At 34.4% G+C, this 21,778-nt stretch overlaps 1 protein-coding gene and 1 long non-coding RNA gene across 5 annotated transcripts in view; one reads left to right on the top strand and one right to left on the bottom strand.

Moving 5' to 3' along the window:
• LOC138694903 (apoptosis-resistant E3 ubiquitin protein ligase 1) overlaps window positions 1–21,778 on the bottom strand; it is a 323,573-nt gene that overhangs the window by 19,172 nt on the left and 282,623 nt on the right. For all 3 annotated transcript variants that reach the window (XM_069819087.1, XM_069819086.1, XM_069819088.1), the window contains exons 10-13: window positions 16,199–16,320; window positions 4,737–4,812; window positions 4,352–4,641; window positions 2,190–2,315 (exon numbers count right to left, since the gene is read on the bottom strand). In XM_069819087.1, the coding sequence (XP_069675188.1) occupies window positions 2,190–2,315; window positions 4,352–4,641; window positions 4,737–4,812; window positions 16,199–16,320 (614 nt within the window). The remainder of the gene's footprint in view (window positions 1–2,189; window positions 2,316–4,351; window positions 4,642–4,736; window positions 4,813–16,198; window positions 16,321–21,778) is intronic.
• On the top strand, window positions 7,809–13,959 carry LOC138694906 (uncharacterized). Of its 2 annotated transcripts, XR_011331028.1 has the most exons (6): window positions 7,813–8,479; window positions 9,443–9,599; window positions 9,706–9,956; window positions 10,219–10,344; window positions 10,571–10,778; window positions 11,019–13,959. It is a non-coding gene; the product is annotated as an uncharacterized lncRNA (long non-coding RNA). The 2 variants fall into 2 exon arrangements; XR_011331027.1 differs by having other exon boundaries at window positions 7,809–8,479; window positions 9,706–10,344.

Consider the following 21,778-nt stretch of genomic DNA (forward strand, 5'->3'; position numbering starts at 1 on the left):
GTTTGTTAGTAGTGACCTATCTTTAACGCTATATGAAGTTTGGCATTGGGATTAACATTTGATGTTCTATTAATGTTGTTTTCTAATGCCAGGGGTTTGACAATAAAGTCATTTGACCTCTTGCACTCCAATATTTTTCAAAGATATTATCATGGCCAGCCACTGAAGCACAGATTTTGAGGTGTTCCGAATCCATTTCTTGGTTTGAGTTGCACAATGGGCAGTTAGGGGACTGATATATTCCAATTCTATGCAGGTGTTTAGCCAAACAATCATGGCCTGTTGCCAATCTAAATGCAGCTACAGACGATTTTCGTGGTAAATCGGGAATTAACTGTGGATTTTGATGCAGAGAGTTCCATTTTTTCCCTTGAGATTGTGTTATCAAATTTTGTTTGTTGAAGTCTAAGTACGTAGATTTAATAAATCTTTTCACAGAGTAATACGTAGATTTAGTAACAGGTCTGTAAAAAGCAGTGCTGCCCTTCTTTGCTAAAGCATCCGCATTCTCGTTTCCCAGGATTCCACAATGGGATGGTATCCATTGGAATACAATTCTTTTATTGAGTGATATTAATTGAGAGAGCATTTTAGTTATTTCTGCTGTTTGAGATGAAGTGTGTGTTTAGAGACTACTGATACAATAGCTGCTTTGGAGTCTGACAATATAACCACAGTCTACTATATACAGTCGCGAAGCTCAATATGTAGTAAAAATGCAAACATGGGTAGTTGCCCACCACTAGGATCGCTACTATCGCCTCATCATCGCAGATCTCTCTCCTAGTAGACGACAAAATATGTTACACTTTCGTTGTGTTCTTTTGGAAAAATTAACACCTTCCTTCCATTATTGAAATATTAAATGCATAAAGTTAATTATTATTTTAATGAAGTATATTAAATTCCACCATAAACTCGAAGATACCTGCAAGGAATAGGTTAATATTATTTTTGTTTGTGCAAAACGAACTGAAATTTACTATAATCGCTTCACTCATTCAAGATTATAGCGATAATTAACTATGAAACCAATAAATATTAATTTGCATTTCCCTTTACAACAATAATAATGGAAATATGAATTAATGGAGTAACTTACGTGTACCAGTACTTGTAGTGTAGGCTTACGTAGTTAACAAATTGGGATGAGGTTAAGCAATAATAATCGCACCAGAATTGGAAATAAAACGTGATCAATAAATTTTATTGTAACAGACTTTTTCTACGTCTCTAGTAAAGTAGCAAATAAAAATAACAACAAAATTAACAGCTATAATTAAAAACATATCCTTTGAAAAAAAAAAGTAGGCCTAAGCAATAATAATCCCACCAGAATTGAAAATAAAACGTGATCAATAAATTTCATTAAAACAAATTTAATTTTTCTACGTCTCTAGTAAAATATTATTATTCCAATTATTGTATTTTTGCCATTAACATTTTCATTACAACCAATGACGAACATTTCACAAGCATCAATGTGAAATACGCAACGAGCTAGCACTCGATGGAAATACGACACAGTCCAAAGTCGACTGTGGACAGTCTATTGTTTCTAGTTGCTAACCGCTTGGAGCGCTTTATCACGAGATTTGCAAAAAATCACCTCAAGCTTCGCGACTGTATATAGTAGACTGTGATATAACTGCATTATTAAATTTACTGATGTGGCATAGAACCACTCCAATATGTTCTATTAATGTAGGCGAGCTCAAAAAACCTTTGACATTTAAAAACAATATTGATGAACTCGATGTCAATTTTGATTAATACTGTACATACAAAAAAGGACAGTTATTTTTAATTTGTCAGTATGATTTTGAAGCACATTGACACGATAAATAAGCATTCACACAATTTATTATTCAGACAGAGCTCTTGATTTAAATATTTTACAAAAAAATTTTAAACATGTTAATAAGATTCCGGATATAAATGTGCAAAATGCAAACACATATAATAAAATGAACATTCCTTTACCTTACTGAATACTAAAGTGCTCTAATTCATTTTTCATTTGATGATTTAGGACATTTAGGTTATTCACAAGTTGAGAACTGTTCATATTTTCTGTTTCTTATACCTGGCAATCCAGAAAGGTCATATATCCAATAATCCTTTCTTTTTCTGCAAACACAACATTATACTTACATACAACTGGTGTTGTTGTGACATTCATGACTAACCTTCATGAGTTGTCCGAACTTGTCATACTCCTCTTCTACAAAGTACAACTCCATCTCCTCAACATCGTGGTCCAAGATGTACTTTATCTTACTCAAATACAGGTCTGGATCATCCTGCTCGAAGTACTGCAAGCAATCAACATAACTGACATCAACTTCTTCGTTATTTCACGTTTTTAAATTACCTTCCTTTTCTATATAGGCTGGTTGATTATGCTTTGCTATCTTACCGCAAAAGTGGAACAACTTCACAAAACTGATATTAATCCATAAATAACGATGAATTTTTGGGGACATACTTTTCACTGCGTTATATCTGAAACCTTGGTGTATCAGTACTATATCGGTCTATTATTGTAATATTTCAAGTGTCCAGTCACGTCTTTGATTTAGCACACCTTACACTTGTTTCATTTTATTTCATTTCGTATTTAAATGTCACATATTCCATGGAAAATTTATAAGATAGGGATATCCCAATACACTTAATTGAAGTAATAAAAATATATATAGAAATTCAAAAATTTATATTTATGGCACTAATCCATCTATAACAGAAGAAATTAATTTAGGTGTCCAACAAGGTTGCAGCTTGTCTCCACTGGTAATCAATATCTACACAGATGAAATGATCAGACAGTGGATAAGTAAATTAAAATGTTATACACATAATTGAGGACGTCACCTGAATAAGGGAGTATAGAGCAAAATGTAGTTCTGATATAAACTAATTTCAATGTTGGTCAGCTGTCAGGTTGATCATAGTTGTGTCGAAAAAGTATACTTTAACACTGAAGAAAAATATTTTCGATACAACTGTGATGAACCTGGCAGCTGACAAACATTGAAATTACTTTATATCAGAACTACATTTTGCTCTATACGCCCTTATTCGGGTGACGTCCTCAATTTAAATAAGAGGAATTAATTAAATTATAATAATGTTCTTTGCTGATGACTAGGAGTCATTTCGAACAATGAAGAAAATTTATAGAAAGGGTTATATGAATTATAATAAACTATCCAATCAATTTAATTTGAAAATATAAAAAAAGTAAAACTATGACATTTCACAGCAAAAATGCAATGTGATCTAAATTAGTCTCAGAAAATAAAACAACAGTACAAGTTATTAAATTGAAATTCCTTGGCACCACAATGACTTATTTAGAAAGCATTGACAAAAAGAAAAAATAGAGAAATTCAATTACATAAAAAGAAAATCAAGCTTGCAAGCAAATGAGATTAAATTGCTCAGATATGATGCAGGTTATACAAAACTAGACTATAAAAGAAATGAAGATATCCGTCTACAATTAGACGTTTTTGAAATTAATGACAAAATTAACAATTACAGAAATAATTAGAAATTACATTTAGACAGTTTGGACAGTTTTGGAACTACCATCCAATTCGCAAGACAGACATTGAAAGACCAGCAAAATGTTGTTGTTGTTGTTTTCTAATGCCAGGCGTTTGACAATAAAGTTATTTGACCTCTTGCACTCCAATATTTTTCAAAGATATTATCATGACCAGCCAATGAAGCACAGATTTTGAGGTGTTCCGAATCCATTTCTTGGTTTGAGTTGCACAATGGGCAGTTAGGGGACTGATATATTCCAATTGTATGCAGGTGACCAGCAAAATGTTGGAGAGATCAAGTGTAGTTGTTTTTTTGTTTTTTTTTTTTAGTAGGTTATTTTACGACACTTTATCAACATCTTTGGTTATTTAGCATCTGAATGAGATGAAGGTGATAATGCCGGTGAAATGAGTCCGGGGTCCAGCACTGAAAGTTACCCAGCATTTGCTCATATTGGGTTGAGGGAAAACCCCGGAAAAAACCTCAACCAGGTAACTTGCCCCAACCGGGAATCGAACCCGGGCCACCTGGTTTCGCGGCCAGACGTGCTGATCGTTACTCCACAGGAGTGGACCTTGTAGTTGTTACAGGTAGAAGATGCTAATATATGAATGGTGGTGATGATGACGACGATGATGATATTCTGGATTTAAACAAAAAGAAGAGAAATATCCTGTCATATTAAAATGGATGCCCGATCTATTTGTTCCCTGTGCTCTGCAGCTGTCATGATTATGGATAAGAAAAATCAATGTGACATGTTTATAACAAATAAAATTATGCTAAAGATCCTTACCTTATAATGTACTCGAAGGCCAATAATTTGTGCAAGGAAAGAGCGTGTGAACCGGGCGCGAACCAGCTGGCGATATGAGCCCCCCAATGCTGACTCGTATAGGCATTTCCCGACTAGTCTGCCTGCAAACTCATAATGCTTCAACTTCAGATGAGGCGGTCTCTGAGGATTCGGATGGACCAGTGCTTGTTGACTGTCAGAGAAACTTGTGAACAAGCCATTTCGAGCATCAAACAGTGCCGCACACGTTAATTCAAACCATTCTCGCCGGACTCCTCCCCAGTCCAAACCTGATGAAATTAAAATTGAGAGTTAAGATTGTGTACAAAGAATAATAATAATAAGGGACCAGCAATCTAAGAATTACAAAATATGACAAACTTACCTTGTTCCCCTTGAAACGTGATTTCAAAATTCCGACACCAATCACTAACAGAAAAGCTCTTCGTTGATTTCATGGACTGAAAATGCAAGTTTAATACGTGTTAATAATTCAAGTCAAATCTTTCAAACAGGCGTCAATAATAAATAATTATTATGAAATAAGACCATAAAAAAAATTAAAGCGAAAAACTTACGAAAGATAATTGCAGCGAAGTTTACATGCATGAAGTAAAATTGTTACATTCAAACAACATAAAAATACAATATGCAGAAAGAAAGAAAGAAAGAAAGAAAGAAAGAAAGAAAAAAGAAAGTAAGAAAGAAAATGGAAAGGAAGACAGAAAGAAAGAAAGAAAGAAAGATAAAGAATAAATATGAAGAATGAATGGACGGACAGACGAATGAACGAACGAACGAATAAAAGAATGTGAGTCTAACTTCGTGGTAAAAAACTTCTGGTTAAATGTTATGTTTTATTTAACGATGCTCGCAACTGCAGAGGTTATATCAGCATCACCAGATGTGCACACTTAAATGCCATCGACCTGGCCCGGGATCAAATCCGCAACCTTGGGCATAGAAGGCCAGTGCTATAACAACTCGCCAACCAGGTCGACTAACTTCTGGTTGGCTATGAATGGTTTTAGATGTGGTCTATACTGTATAGCTACGTCATTTGCATGCTGGTTTACATCAATATTGTTCGTAAATTTTTTTTCAGTCTGTTAAGAAGATAAGTTGTTCACATTATAATTTAAGGTGGCCATATTCCTCAGAGTCGAAACTGGGATCAAATAGGTAACAGTAATTTTGCCGATCAGGTACAATTCTACATGCGGGCATAAATGCTTCTTGCTTCTGCACTTACAGGGACATTAACTTAAGAGAACGAAAACGCGAATTATCTTATGAGTTATGACTGTAAAACTAATTCAACAATATCATGTTATATTATTAAATGCAAGAGTGGCATATCTAACATGCTAGAAATTTTACTATAGTAGGGAGCAGGAATATTGGCGGATGGAGGTATACCCCTTCATACTAACCCAACCCACGTTCCACCCCTACTTTAGCTGTAAACGTTCTTCGAAGGGTCGCTTCTGAAACATCTTTCACTCCTCGCTACGTAACCTAAAGTCTGTAACATCGAAATAGTGTTTATATATAAACACTGTCTGTGTGTCAGTATTTAGTGTAATTTCTATGCGCAGCATTATAATTATTTCATTAAACAACAGCACATGTGAACACTTCATTTGTTATCATACAAACTACTGGTATACAATATGCGACATGATTTTATAACTACTATCCTGATATCGAATAGCATTCGTATTTTGAGGTGAATGAACTAAGAAAATTAGTTGAATTCATATCTTCCAAGTTCGACAGTCTTAGAGAGGAATTGGTGCACACAAGACATGAACTCAACTCCACGCAGGAGGAGATGAAGAGGCTAGTGCAAGAAAATGACCATCTCAAACGGAAAGTGCGTGATCTGCAGCAGTACATACGCAGATACAATATAATGCTATTTGGAGTTCCGGAGATCGATGAACAATCAACTTATGAAGTCATTGACTAAATATCGGAAGTCATAGGCGGTAGTGAATTGGTGCAACATGATGTAAGCGTAGCACATCGCATACCATCCAGGCCAGGGAAGACGCGTCCTATTGTCATCCGCTTCACAAAGAGTAGAAGTAGTGATGAATGGCTCCAGCTGTTCAGAAATGAGGCCAAAAATGATGGCAGCGGTCCTGGGAATGCGACAAAGAAAGTCAACAGGGACCTTTCGTCAGGAAGAATCACAGCAGGTGACCAACTGACAGCAGTGACCAGAGACCTTTTGAACAAAACAAGGGTTGCAAGAAAAGATGAAGCCAGTCCCGTGAGTAAAATCACTGGTATTGATGATGTAAATAATTTGTAAATAGTATTGTGTCGGTACCCAGGTTTTATTTTATATAATATAATTGACTTAACAATGGCTAGTAATACTATATTAAATGAAATCCATCAGTGTAAATTTAATAATAATAATATAATAATATAATAATAATAATAATAATAATAATAATAATAATAATAATAATAATAATAATAATAATAACACAATGGTTTTTAACGATTTACTTCACTGCAATGAGCATATTGCCAATATACTATCAGATCTTAAAATATTTCACTTAAACTTATAGTGACCTAATTCCTGTTTTCCTCATTCTCTTAATAACCAGAATTTCAATCATATTACGAAAATTTTAATTTGTTGTATTAATTAAAGTTTTTTTTAAGTATTCGTAAACACTATAAATAATTCCTTTCACTTGGCTCTGCATATCCGCTCCCTTTCTAGACATGTCGCTCAACTAGGCACAGAAGCAATTCCACTGTTAGTATTGAAAATTACTGTTTGAATATGTACAGACAACAGCTACGATGACTACTCTCTCAATACCCAACGATTGGCTTGCAAGCAACTACACCCGAACGCATCGACACCCTGCCAGTCAAGTCATCCCAATGGACAGGTCAGAAGAGAGGGGGTGGTACGTGCAAAAATGTGCTAAGTACGACCCGCCAATATCTTTGCTCCCTACTATAGTAACTCATTTTTTGAAATTGCATTTATTTGATGAAATGCGAGAAATATTGTTACATGAAACATGTCTTCTTTTATTACGCCCATTTATAATGTTACATAATGACACGAGTTTTTTTTACCCATGACGTCACCTAATGCTAAAGTCCTAACTCTGCCTATATTCGTAACTATTCATTAGTGTTGAAAGTTTAAACAATTTCATTTACAATCTCAAATCATTGGTCATTTCATTTGACTTAGGAAAACCGGAACATCCAAGCATTCCAGCCAAACCTGGCAGGGACAAAGGGACATGACTCTGAAAACCGGAAATGTCCCAGCCTAATTGGGACATCTGGTCACTTTATATAATTATTAACCACTTCCCTGATTAACCCGAGTTAACTTGGGTTGCTAACTTGTGTCAAAATTTATTAACCCGAGTTAACTCGTTTGAGTCCCATTTTCGTTGCTAAGGATTATAGGGAAGACCAGGTAACTTGATACCCTAAGGGTGAAACCTAACCATTTTTCCCCCATTACTACAAATGCTAGTGGATTATGGTGATTTTCTAGTTTGAAGGTTGAATTTTCTTTTGCCAACTTCGTTTCGAATTTCGATACTGACAAATACAATAAATGGTAGTGATTTTGTAACCGGTATGTTGGCAGCTGAGGCAAATATCGACAATATTTGCCGGTACTGGAGTTCCATGAAATTAAAATTGTACTAGATTTCTCAGCCGGTTACTGGAAGATAGTGAAATTCGAACTTATTAATAATTAATTAATATTAGTAATAATATTAATACATAATAGTTATGTTATGTGTTGCGTTGTGGTTATAATTCAAGAATAGTCAGATAAGTACGAATGAATATAATATACTTGGGCGTGATAATGCACGTGGGTAATGGATAGAAAAATTATTTCAAATTTTAATGAATTTCTTTCGTGTTTAGATTTTTATTACTATGTCAAAAAAATGAAATAGTGTTGCAGTGACTCCTCCAAGGAAGAAAATGTGTGGCATTCAGAGTACGCTTCAGAAATCTGTAGTTCACGTGTATAATGAGTTGAAGAAAGAAGATAATGAAGAAGGAATTATGCTAACGGAGACAGCAATTACAACCAGAATAGGACAATTATTAGGAGTAAGTATTCTTAAGCATACATTTCAAAGTGGTATTCAGTTTTAGGAGTTTGCACTAATAATTTCATGATTGTGGTCAAACAAAACAAATTTTTAGGTTAGGCCTAATGTTTAATCAAGTCAGTGATTTTCATATTGCCAAACTAAATACATTTAAGATACTGTAATACTGCAGTAGGTGATAGCTTAAATACATTTACAAATTAGACGAACAAGTAATCAAACAGCACGAAAGTAAATTTCCAGTTTTCTCTTTTGGTATTAAATTAACCGTTCAGATCACAATTTACATGCCACATCGGCCGAAGAAAATACAAGTCATATTGTAATTATTAACTTGATATTGCAGCAAATATTACATGAATGTTGGCCTGTTATGGTGCTTAAAAATAATTCAGTTTTATATAATAACTATATAACATACTCTATAAAGCATAGGAACGTTGACTCTGGCTGAATAATTTATTCATGACTGGTCTAAGTAATATTAAATATGGTGTTTCTTCAGAAAAGCTACCCCACCCAAAGTACTTGTTAAGATATAACACTCGAGAGGACGAGGACGCACTACTGGGAAACTAACCATTTCTCTTCGTCCTGGACCTCTCGCATGTTATATTGGTAATTAGTAACAAGTTTGAGGGAGGGACTACAACAATGCATTAGAATATACAGGTAAGTGTCAAAGGATTTTTGTGCTGAAAGTATTTGTGGCTGTGCACTAAAACCACGTGTTCATCACTATGTAAATATCACAGAAATCAATTAAACAAAATAAAATTATGCCTTCTTTGGTGTAGCTTTTCTGGAGAATTACCTAAATATTAGCCTACTTAAACCTATCGTAGACCCAACCTAACATGTTGATCATTTTCTATTCATATAGCTGTAAATGTTGGTATTATGCATGAATTTTATGATATAACAATTTTTAGAAGTATTATGTTATTGTTTGTTATTACAGCTTGGCTTAACTACAGCCACGAAAGTGATCAATTCACACAAGGGGACCCCACTCGTGACACCAGGAAAACATAGACTACGTAAACATCCAGTGACTGATGCTGATGATTTTACGAAAGATGCAATTGCGAGATTTATTTATGACAAGTTACATAAAGGTAGGGAAGTTACAGGAATTATTGTGTTGATTTATGCAATGTAATTCTGATATTAGTCATAGGCCTATGTATAAAAATATGGCATAATTTTCATTTACTGTTACAGGGGAAGTACTAACAGCAGCAAAAGTTCTGGAACATATGAATGATGATTATGAAACATATTTATTTAGAGTATCCTTATCATCGGTGAAAAAAATTTTGAAAGAGATGAAATTTCTATGGAGCAAAGGGGATCCTTATACACATGTATGAGAAAGTGATGTTATTCGTTTTTAAGAGAATATATAAGAAATGTGGAGCGTGAGAACCCTAAACCCGTAGTATTCTTGGATGAGACTTGGATTTTTATGAATGGTAAATTTCAATGTATTGTGAGACATTGAGTGATTGAATTTTTTACTAACAAATAGATTAACACTTATGTGGAATATGAAATTGCAATTAATATAGGCTACTAGTAATGAATTCAGGTGGGAACAACATGTTTTGCAATTAATAGTTTCATATTATAACTAGAGGTTAGTTATAAAATTCTTGAACAGTTTTCCTGTCTTTAAAATTTTTGTGTCTCTTAGAGTGTCAATGTGAATTGCTTTTCTCTCTCTGTTTTTTTAAGTATGATCACCCACTTATTCATGAAATAAACCAGGTGAAGTTTCCAGTGACATGAATGGTGTTATTCATAGACCAACAAATGAGGGTGGAAGATTAGATGCCGGAACGAAAGGTGGATTTATACTCGGTAAGTTATATTGATTTATATTTTACATAAATTTGGCAAGAGTAATTTTTTAAATCAGGGTACAAAAATATAAAAATTGGTGACTAAATAAAAACGTGGGAAAGCCTTTCACCAAAGAGGATCTCATGTCATGTCATGTTATGTTATGTTATGTTTTATTTTCTTTATTTAAATGCTGTGAATTCATGTGACGTAATTATATGCCCAGGTATAATTTTTATTGCAGGTGCTGATTTAATTTTTTCATGCAATTGAAAGAAAAGTCAGGACTACCATAGTGCTATGAATAGCCCTGTAGTTGAGAAGTGGGTGCAAACACAGTTGTTGACCTGAGAACATTAGGGCAATGCGTTATTGTCATGGATAGTGCTGCATATCATAGCAGACTTGTGAAAAATCAGCCAACAACAAAATGGAGGAAAGAACAGCTACTGGTGATTGCAACTGAATATAATAGATTTGTTGTACTAAATGATAAGAGTTGTACTAAATGATAAGAGTTGATGGTGTGAAATCACCTTTTGATATTACATTGCAATATTAATTTCCATACTTTACAGTCATTATTATTATTATTATTATTATTATTATTATTATTATTATCTTTACTACTACTACTACTACTACTACTACTACTACTACTACTACTTATAGATGCTACTTTTTTCTTTCAGGTAAAATTGAATCTATATAAGAATCCTAAAACAACAGAGCCTTGCCAATTACTGTTCTGAAGCTGCCTTGTCTTATGTGTTGTGTCTATATACAATTAATTCTTTCAGTTTTTTTCCCCCTTTAATGTAATGAAGTTGTTGGTTGATTGATACCAAGTGTTCAGCAGTTGATGTCATTTGTTATCTTGCACTCCAATATTTAACCAGATGATTGAAAGCTGTGTAAAGTTAAACAGTCAAGACAATGATCCATATCTTCATTGAGATTTCAGAAATGGCATGGGGAGATTCTGAAATATCAGTTCTTTGTAAATATTTGAGACAATCATGGCCTGTGATAATATGAGTACTGCCACTGTAGATTTTCATAGAAGTTCAGTTATTAAATTAGGTGTATTATTTTTACTATGTATTGTACTATATTTTTGTTTCGCTTAATTGATGAATTATATATGCTGTAAATTGAATAGTAGACTGTAGGTCTATAGCTTAACTGATGAATTGTATGTGCTGTAAATTAAATAGTAGGCTGTATACCACAAGTGATGAATTGTTTATGCTTGTAATGTGAAGTAATTTGCATGATATTTATTATCAGTTTCTGTATATTTCAACTGATTGAATTGTTTATACTTTTAAATTGAATTAACTTGCTTGCTATGTATTATATTTTATAGCTTAACTGATGAATAATTGTTTAGGTTTGTCAATTTAATAATCTGAGTGCCATGTACTTCATATTTTTAGTGGAGCCACCAATGTAGCTTAGTTGGTAGACTCGTTGGCCTGCAAATTCAGAGCTGCACTCGAGGGTAGTTTGGATCCCCCATTTGGTGTGATTAGTTGGTTTCTTCTGAGGATTTTCCTCCATCGTGGAGCAGACGCCGGATGGCCTATTGCAATTTTTTCATTTGCTTTAGAATCATTCCGATTTTTGTTACCACATTGTCATGTTCTGATCTTGTTATTCTTTTAACAGTGTGGTAAGATGCAGGTATAGATAACCTTACAGCAATTTTGCTACCTTTCAGCTACCTCATTACCTCCCACTCCATAAAGTTCATGGATCCACGGAAGTACCAGTCATCGATGTAATTCGACCATTTTGCTTAAAATATTAAAACACTGTAAAATATTGAGATTTCATGCTGTTACGTCCATTACTGCAGCAAGAACATCTGATTTTGAATCTGATAGTATGACAGCCTTCTCAGATTTATGAAGTCGATACTGGAGATTTTGTAAGCTTAAAAGTGTATCTAAATTTTCACTATCAAAATTAGTCAGTGTTTGAAGTTAGTTAGTTAGTTAGTTAGTTAGTGGCGTTTAAAAAGGGCGCGTCAGCTACTATGGCTATTTGCGCCCTTATCTAAAATCTTTCACTAAACACAAACACAATACAATAACCAGAATGTTTAAAAAGCTAAAAAGCGTTGTCACGGTTAAAATGTGGCAAACAAGTGTTTGAATATAATTCCCTGTAAAAGGGAATATACTGGTATTGTACTACAACACCACTACATCTATGGCTTGGTAAACAGGATCCATCTATAAAAAATACTGTATGTAGTCACTCACTGACCAGATCATTTATCGTTTCTAATGATTTTTAAAATGTCTGGAGAAGTATCACATTTCTTAACATCATCTGTTAAAGTTAACTTATATACTATTCATTTTGAAATAACTTGGGATTGTGTTTTATTAGTAAAGTTTCCCTTAATTGAGCAAGTTTGAGTTCTCCAAGTAGAGTCAAAAAGTCTGTTGGGATTTTGGCTCAGTTTATTAATATTTGTGGACTGTGATTTTTTGTTCTAGACAACCATATTATCTGCAAATGATGAGATTATCATAAGATCTATTTCTTTAGTTAGACCATCGACATTAATATTGGAAAATGTATTCCTGAGAACAACAATGTGGGAAGCCCAGATGAATCTGTCTCTATTTACATATTTGTGACAATGAATCAAATAATCAAGTCACTGACCCAGTGTAACACTTTATCATGGACACCCTAAGTTTGCAATTTCTTAAGTGATTTATATCTACAGAGCCATATGATCCTTGAAAATAAATTAAAATTGTTAAGTTGTTTTGTTTTCTGTTTAAAATATCTTTAATATCTTGACTAAAATTTAAAATCTGTCCATTTGTTGAATGCAATTCTCTAAAGTCAACCCAATAAAATGAAAGTTAGTTACTAGATTCCAGGAACCAATTCAATCTATGAAATCATCTCTTCCATAATTTTGGCTATCATACTAGTAAGTGGTATCTGTCGATAACTCGAAAAGATATTAGTTGAATAATTGCTTTTCAAAATTGATGTTATGATAGATTTTCTCCAGACAGATATTGTATTTTAGATGAGATTGCAAGATAAAAGTAGTGAGTTTGCTTGTTTGCCAACATGTTTAAGAAAATCAGCATGTGTATTGTCTGGACTTGGAGATGTTTTGGGTCTTATGTTATTAAATTAATAGTAATATTCAGTTCTTGATTAAATATTGTTATATAAAGTAGATAGTAGATTTAATATTTCTTTCAGTTTTTCCTTAATAGTCTGACGTACACAGATAAAACTAACAACCACACCACCAACTAATCTAATAGAAATTAAAATATAATTAAATGTAGTAAAAGTAATTAAAATTATAAATACACGTAATAAACCATAACCCCCTAATTTCAACAATATACTATTTTATTCCCTTTTACAGCTTGTAGATAATTATTAATTATAGTTATTACTTATTAGCATAATATTTATTGAACTTATTGGCTATTTCACTTCGTTTGAAAGATGTTATTGTGTACAAAAAGCATTTTTTGATGATCGTTTCATGCTGTATGTTGTGTATAAATCTATGATTTCTGGCCATCTGTTCTGTGTAATCCATCTTTTGTATAGAATTAATAAAATATTCTTTTGGTAGTAATTATTTTATTAATTGAGTATTTAATTTTCACCAGCTCACATTTCTTGAATCATTTGCTTTTTCTTATTTAAATTTAGGACACAAGAGCCAAAAAGAGACTTCACAGTTATGTATCATACATTTTTTCAATGACAGACGTGGAGTTGCAGAAATAATAAGTGTAAGTGTAGCATTATTAAGCAATTTACAAACAAATGAAATCTTTAAAAAGGTATCTAGAAGTGAAATTACTTATGGCTTTTAAGGACCAAAATTATTTTTGTAAGTTGATTTATTATTATTTCAGTTTTAGCATAGTTGTATTATCCAATTCCTTACTAATTTCAAAAGATAATCAGAAGTTCATTCGAATTCCAACCAAAAGTCAATTGGTTATTAATTTATCTACCTTTAGGAAGTACAGTATATGTACGCTGGAATCTTTGAAGTGAAGTGACAATAATTTAATTGGTCTTGGAACAGATTTGATTCTTGAATATTATATACTATACTTTGTTGTATATTTACGTCTAGTAACCTATTAATGCTAATACTAATAATAATGTAAAGGAATAAAAGAATAGAACATAGCAATACATTTCTCATTATTATTGAAACTATTTAGAATAACCTTCCAACATTAAGGTAAAGTACGGTGAGTAAAGAAGTCATTCAGTACATAGGATCGTGATTTTACTACATGTGGTGATATCTGGTAACAGTTGGCAACACTGACAAGGCGGAAATATTTGCTGTTTGGGAACTGAACTTACGTGATCCTCACTATAGCATTCACACACAGTAGTGAGTAGATGCTAGTTAGTTTTGGCAGTTTCTGTTTGTGTTTAGTATTTTTTGTGCTGTTTTGTGTAAAGGTGGATGAAATTAGTGATTCCGAAACTTTTGATCAGGAATATATTCCTGTACAAGAATAGGAAATGAAACATCGGTATGAGAAGACCAACAAACAAATTCAGATCAGTTGATGTCGCGTCTTTTCGACAGTGGTTTGAACAGAAGACATCTGGCACCATTTCTTCTGCACCACCGAGGTCCCCATTCCCTGAAATTTTAACATTGTTTCTGATAACGATAATTCTCAATTTTTTAAATTATTCTTTAATAATGACCTCATCAACATTATATTCGCGGAGATGATTCGGCATGCTAATAAGTGTTCACAGAATGCTGAAAATAATTCGTGGCGGCCTACTACAGACTCTGAAATATGTGTACTTTTGGGCACAGTGATACTGCAGAACATTATTCACAAACCTGAAGAACAGATGTACTGGTACAAATATTCAATGACTGCTACACCATTCTTCCCAAAACGCTCTCATATAGGAGAGCAGATACTACTGTCCGGAATGCAATGCGCCACTGTGCGTAATACCCTGCTTTCGAGTGTTTCACACGACAAGCAAGATTTAACGCATTGATAACAGCACTGGTATTGTACCTCATAAATTAATATATAAAAAAAAATAATTTGGTAAATAGTTCAGGAGAAAATCAAAGTGGGACAACTACCAGAGCTGGAATCAAGGTGCACGAGATAACTCGGGATAATAATTCAGGTATGAATGTATGTCTATTTCATAGTGATCTTTTAGGTATGTAAGAAACTTAGTGATGTACAGTGATTCTGCAATATTAAATGACCTCTTTACGAAAATAAAAAAAATATGACACTTTTTTCACAAAACTGGTAAAATATATAGTAAGGAAGAGGTTAAATAATTATTATAATTAATTATTCCTACAAGATTCTAATTAATTCCACCTCGTCATTATATTTTATGAATAAATTATTAATAAATCTATAAATGGAACTTATAATATAAGACAAAAAAATAATAGTTAAAATAGATTACAAATAAAAAACACTGAACATCTCAAGAAGGCAATAACTAGACATTCCTTTATACTGGATGTGCACAAAGTTACGCCCAATTTCTACTCATGCAAGCATACCCCACGTGTAAAGATTAATATTATTGTATAAAGCTGTCATTGAGTGTGAACATAATTACTGTGTCGTGGTTATGATTATGGTTCGTTTCAGGTAACCACAGTGTTGAAACAAATAACTAAATATTACTTCTTGCATTCAAAATCGTGCGTAACTTTTTATACACACAGTATATATAAAATAAGTTTGTTCCTGATTTGTAAACAATTGAAAAATAGACCCAATGCTTGGATGCCTATAGGGCATTTAGTTGTGTAGTTACATACTATATGATGAAAACTCACAGATTCAAGTAATTTCTCCCGGTTCACCTTCATCTGCAACTTCTCATGGTAGTGTTTTTGATGATACTTGCGTACTTCATGGTAAAAGAAGTCCTGCTTGTCCTTGAAGGTTTCAGACCCGCCTGTAAGAAAATTAATTGATTCAGATCTAACATTCTACTCGTCTATTTAGTCATCTACAAATATAATAGTTTGCAGTGTACGGTCTTCCTTTTGAAAGCTGAGACGGTTCCTCGTATAGGATAAGGAGATTTTCATTAGATTAGTATTTCGTGTTAATATTCTTATATGGATAGGATGCGCGGACGTGTAAGTTAGTTTCAAAATCTGAGACGGAAGTAACAGGTGGACAGGAAGACCGAAAGGAAGCTAGGCGGACAGGAAACATGTGTCCAGGCGTGGAGTTGACTGATGAGGGAATGTATGGACTTTGCCTGCGGGTGGTCAGTAAGATGACGCCAAGCCAGGTTCCAAAAGAGATGATCTGGTATATGTCAGAGAATTGGCAGGACGCCGGAAGTAGGGGGATGTTCTAGTTAACGAACAATTTTTGAAGAACGCGTCTTAAGTGACGTAAGTGTAATCATGGCCAATCAGGATTCTTAATAGAGACACGTGATATATAGATAGGAGGGCGAAATTCTATGTTTTGGTGGTTGAAAGTAGGGGATAGATTTGGCAGATAGACAGAAGGCATATAGAACGTGTACGGAGAAGTTGCACTCCACATATTCTCGGCAAACCTAACTCGGAAGTATAACAATTTACGGACTTAGAAATTTTTAGTGGGTGTAGTAAGAAGTCGTGTGTTGCATTATTATTATAAGTCTGAATTCTTTCCTCTCATCACGTTATCAACTGTCCGTTATATTACTGGTGTTTTATAGTACAAAATATATAATTACGTGAACTCAGAAATTAGTATACCAACTTGTGGGAAGTGAGAGCGAGTTATTATACACTTGGACGCGCATTTCTGCTAACCTGAAACGAACACTTAATAATAATAATAAACGTTTTCATAATTCTTACCAACAACTTCTGGTGTGCGCCTACATCATTTCAACTTACGAGCACGTCTCCCAAACCCCATGTCCCGACCGATTTGCAGCTGACCTGGGAACCTCATCCTCTACCGGAGTAATCTCGAGGAGGCTGGCGCCCAAATTAATCAGTGTACATAGTTAATTATTTACATCGACGTGCCATCCTCGAGATACTTTCCATATTTCGGAGCTGGCAGCCGAGGGCGACGACGACCAACAACAACGACGGCGACCCGCATCATATTTTGGCGCCCAACGTGGGGCTCGAGATGGCAACAATGACCACGGCGGGGATCGACGCGAGAGCCGACAGCCGACGCAGGGTTAATGCGGCTCGAGATGGCAACAATGACCACGGCGGGGATCGACGCGAGAGCCGACAGCCAATGCAGTGTTAGTAGAGCAGCTTGCAGTACAATGCAGTGTCAACGACCGACAGCCACAACACCATGCAGACCCCAAACAGCTGAGAACAATGATGGACGGTGGGGGAGACGATCACCCAGGCGTAACCTAGAAGACGTCGATACGTAAGCATAAAGGGTTTCATTTCAATTGTTGTGTCCATATATATGTACATGTGTGTAATTCATTTTGGTAGGGTTTATTTTGTTTTTGAGTTTAAGGGGAATTGTTGAAGATATATTATATATTACATGTTGCTAAGGAGCCAGACTAGAAGTAAAAAAAAAATGGAGACTACAGCAGGGACGAGTACTAGCCAAGATAAAGAAAGTTCGCGAGGTTCGGACAATGCCATGTCGAATAATGTGTTAGAGCGGATATTGGAGCAGATGAATCAGATGAGGAACGAAATGATAGAAACTAGTAATGATTTGAAGAGTGAGATGGCTGAGAATAGTAGCAGGCTAGAGAGCCATAGTAGCAGGCTAGAGAGCCAGTTCGGTAATTTGAAGAGTGAGATGGGTAATTTGAAGAGTGAGATGGCTGAGAATAGTAGCAGGCTAGAGAGCCATAGTAGCAGGCTAGAGAGCCATAGTAGCAGGCTAGAGAGCCAGTTCGGTAATTTGAAGAGTGAGATGGCTGAGAATAGTAGCAGGCTAGAGAGCCAGTTCGGTAATTTGAAGAGTGAGATGGCTGAGAATAGTAGTAGTCTAGAGAGCCAGTTAATGGAAAGTTCTGACGTATATCATGAGCAAATTGGTCAATTAAGAAATATAATGAACGAGAGATCTAATAGATTGGGAAATATGATAGAAGAGAGCTATAATAGATTGGGAAATGTACTAGCCGAGAACAGTAATGAAGTGGAAAGTAAATTAATTGAGGATATTAGTGAATTGAATAATAAGGTAGCCGAGAATAGTAATGAAGTGGAAAGTAAATTAATTGAGGATATTAGTGAATTGGATAATAAGATAGCTGAGAATAGTAATGAAGTGGAAAGTAAATTAATTGAGGATACTAGTGAATTGGATAATAAGGTAGCCGAGAATAGTAATGAAGTGGAAAGTAAATTAATTGTGGATGTTAGTGAATTGAATAATAAGATAGCCGAGAATAGTAATGAAGTGGAAAGTAAATTGATTGAGGATATTAGTGAATTGAATAATAAGATAGCCGAGAATAGTAATGAAATGGAAAGTAAATTAATTGTGGATATTAGTGAATCGAATAATAAGATGGCCGAGAGTAGTAATGAAGTGGAAAGTAAATTAATTGTAGATATTGGTGAATTGAATAATAAGATAGCCGAGAATAGTAATGAAGTTGAAAGTAAATTAATTGTGGATACTAGTGAATTGGATAATAAGATAGCCGAGAATAGTAATGGAGTGGAACGTAAATTAATTGTGGATATTAGTGAATTGAATAATAAGATAGCCGAGAATAGTAATGAAGTGATGAACAAATTAGTGGAGAATATTAATGAATTGGGTAGTAAGATAACTGAGAATAGTAATGAAGTGGGCAGTAAATTAGCTGTGGATATTGATGAATTGGGAGATAATCTAGATGAGAATTGTAATGAATTGGATAATAAATTAGAAGAGAATATTGATGAATTGAATAATATGGTAGCCGAGAATAGTAATGAAGTGGAAATTGAATTAGCTGTGAATATTAATAAATTGAAAGAGAAACTAGATGAAAATAGTACTGAACTGAAAGATAAGTTAGCTGAGAATATTAATGGAGTGAATAATAAGAAAGCAGGAAATAGTAATGAAGTGGAGAGTAAATTAGCTGAGGATATTAATGAGAATATTGGGGAATTGAATATTAAGGTAGCCGGAAATAATAATGAGGTGGAAAGTAAAATAAATATGGATATTAATGGATTGGACGATAATCTCGATGAGAATAATAATGAATTGCAGTATAGACTAGCCGAGGACAGTATCAGTCTAGAGAGCCGGGTGTTAGAAAGTTATGGAGCATTCAAGGAGCAAGTAAATAGAGTAATCGAAAAGTTTTATGAGTTTAGGAGCAAAAGTGGACTTGTGAAAGAGAATGCGGAAACCATCACAAACATGGGGCGGAGGGCAGAAAAAGCTTTCCCACCCCACAGAGGGTACAATAGTACTAACTATAATGACGGTTGGAGTAGGGATCGGCCACACAGTGCTGGCGGTCATGGTTTACAACCCTACAATAATGACCGATTTTCTAACAATGGTACAAAGCGGTACTGCAACGATCAAAGGAGTGAATATAGGAAGGGCTATTGGAGGCCTCATTTTTCTGCAGGAGGAGAAAAAGTTAAGTGGAAGCATGCTGGTAGATTTAATGTGAGGAGTAGTGTGTCTCCACGTGTAAACTGTCAATTTAAGAATGGCACAATGACATATGAGGAAGGCCGCAGACGATCCCATTCGGAGAATGACGGTCCGATTCATGATAGACATCCAGGCGACGTACCAGGTTAATGAACGAGAATTTGTGTAAAGTTGAAAATAATATGATTTTAATTATAAGAAAAATAAGAATGTGTTTGTTTTGTGCATGTAGTATTTGAGCGGTATAAGCAACTAGAAGCAAGAACTAATGTCAGTGCTGAAAATGTTAACCTTGGGAAAATTTTTTTTGTTACTTTTGTTTTCTTTTTTTGCCACCTTCAGAATTAGTGTTTTTGTGTGTTTTCTTATAAGATCACGCGATAAGTAGTATTCCCTGTGGCAATAATGTAAAGATGATATTAATAAGAATTAATAATGATTAATAATAATGATAGAATATTTTTTTTAATTAACTTCATTTATGTTCATTCATTTGTAGAGGTTGAATGATTCGATTTGAATATGTATCCATTTTTTAGAATCAATATTAAGTGCCAGACCCTCATTTCTAGTTCGAGACATAAAGTTGTCCTCTATATTGAGGGGACGTTATTCGAGATGTGTATTCAAGGTTGCAGCTAGTGTATGAGATATGATAAATAGAGTCAGTTAGTATTTCAGAAGTATTATGTATCGTTTGGTATAATTTTGATTCTGGTTAATGGTTATTATTTCAATTTTATGAATGTAAATGTGTTTTCAAGGCTTCAGATAATATATGAAGTATGATATAAAGGGTTAATTGGTATTTTAAAATGTATTATGTATTATTTAGCGTATATTTTTTTTATTGTGGTTCATAATTCTTATTTCTATGTTATAAGTATAAGTATGTATCAAGGAACCGATCATGAATGTGAGTGAGAGAGCGCCATTGTATTCGGATGTGCCCTGAATGTTACGATTGGATGCTGTATATATGTCAGGTAGAAGTCAGTTAAACTGGCGTGTGAGATGTAAGCAGGCGTGAGGTGTGTATATAGATTCATACATGTGAATAGTTGTAAATATGTAATAATTGTAAGTGTAAATTTGTACATTGTTTATAAGCATAGCAAAAGGTGTATCCAAGTGTGACTAATTAGGGGACACCGGAGACTAGTAGCGAAGGTATTTTTTTTTTGGGACGTCTCATAACAACAAATATTCCCTTGGGAATATTCTTTGTTATGAGAGGGCATTTGAGACGGTTCCTCGTATAGGATAAGGAGATTTTCATTAGATTAGTATTTCGTGTTAATATTCTTATATGGATAGGATGCGCGGACGTGTAAGTTAGTTTCAAAATCTGAGACGGAAGTAACAGGTGGACAGGAAGACCGAAAGGAAGCTAGGCGGACAGGAAACATGTGTCCAGGCGTGGAGTTGACTGATGAGGGAATGTATGGACTTTGCCTGCGGGTGGTCAGTAAGATGACGCCAAGCCAGGTTCCAAAAGAGATGATCTGGTATATGTCAGAGAATTGGCAGGACGCCGGAAGTAGGGGGATGTTCTAGTTAACGAACAATTTTTGAAGAACGCGTCTTAAGTGACGTAAGTGTAATCATGGCCAATCAGGATTCTTAATAGAGACACGTGATATATAGATAGGAGGGCGAAATTCTATGTTTTGGTGGTTGAAAGTAGGGGATAGATTTGGCAGATAGACAGAAGGCATATAGAACGTGTACGGAGAAGTTGCACTCCACATATTCTCGGCAAACCTAACTCGGAAGTATAACAATTTACGGAC

This window comes from Periplaneta americana, chromosome 2 (assembly GCF_040183065.1).
Source record: "Periplaneta americana isolate PAMFEO1 chromosome 2, P.americana_PAMFEO1_priV1, whole genome shotgun sequence".
In the NCBI taxonomy this organism is placed as follows: domain Eukaryota; kingdom Metazoa; phylum Arthropoda; class Insecta; order Blattodea; family Blattidae; genus Periplaneta; species Periplaneta americana.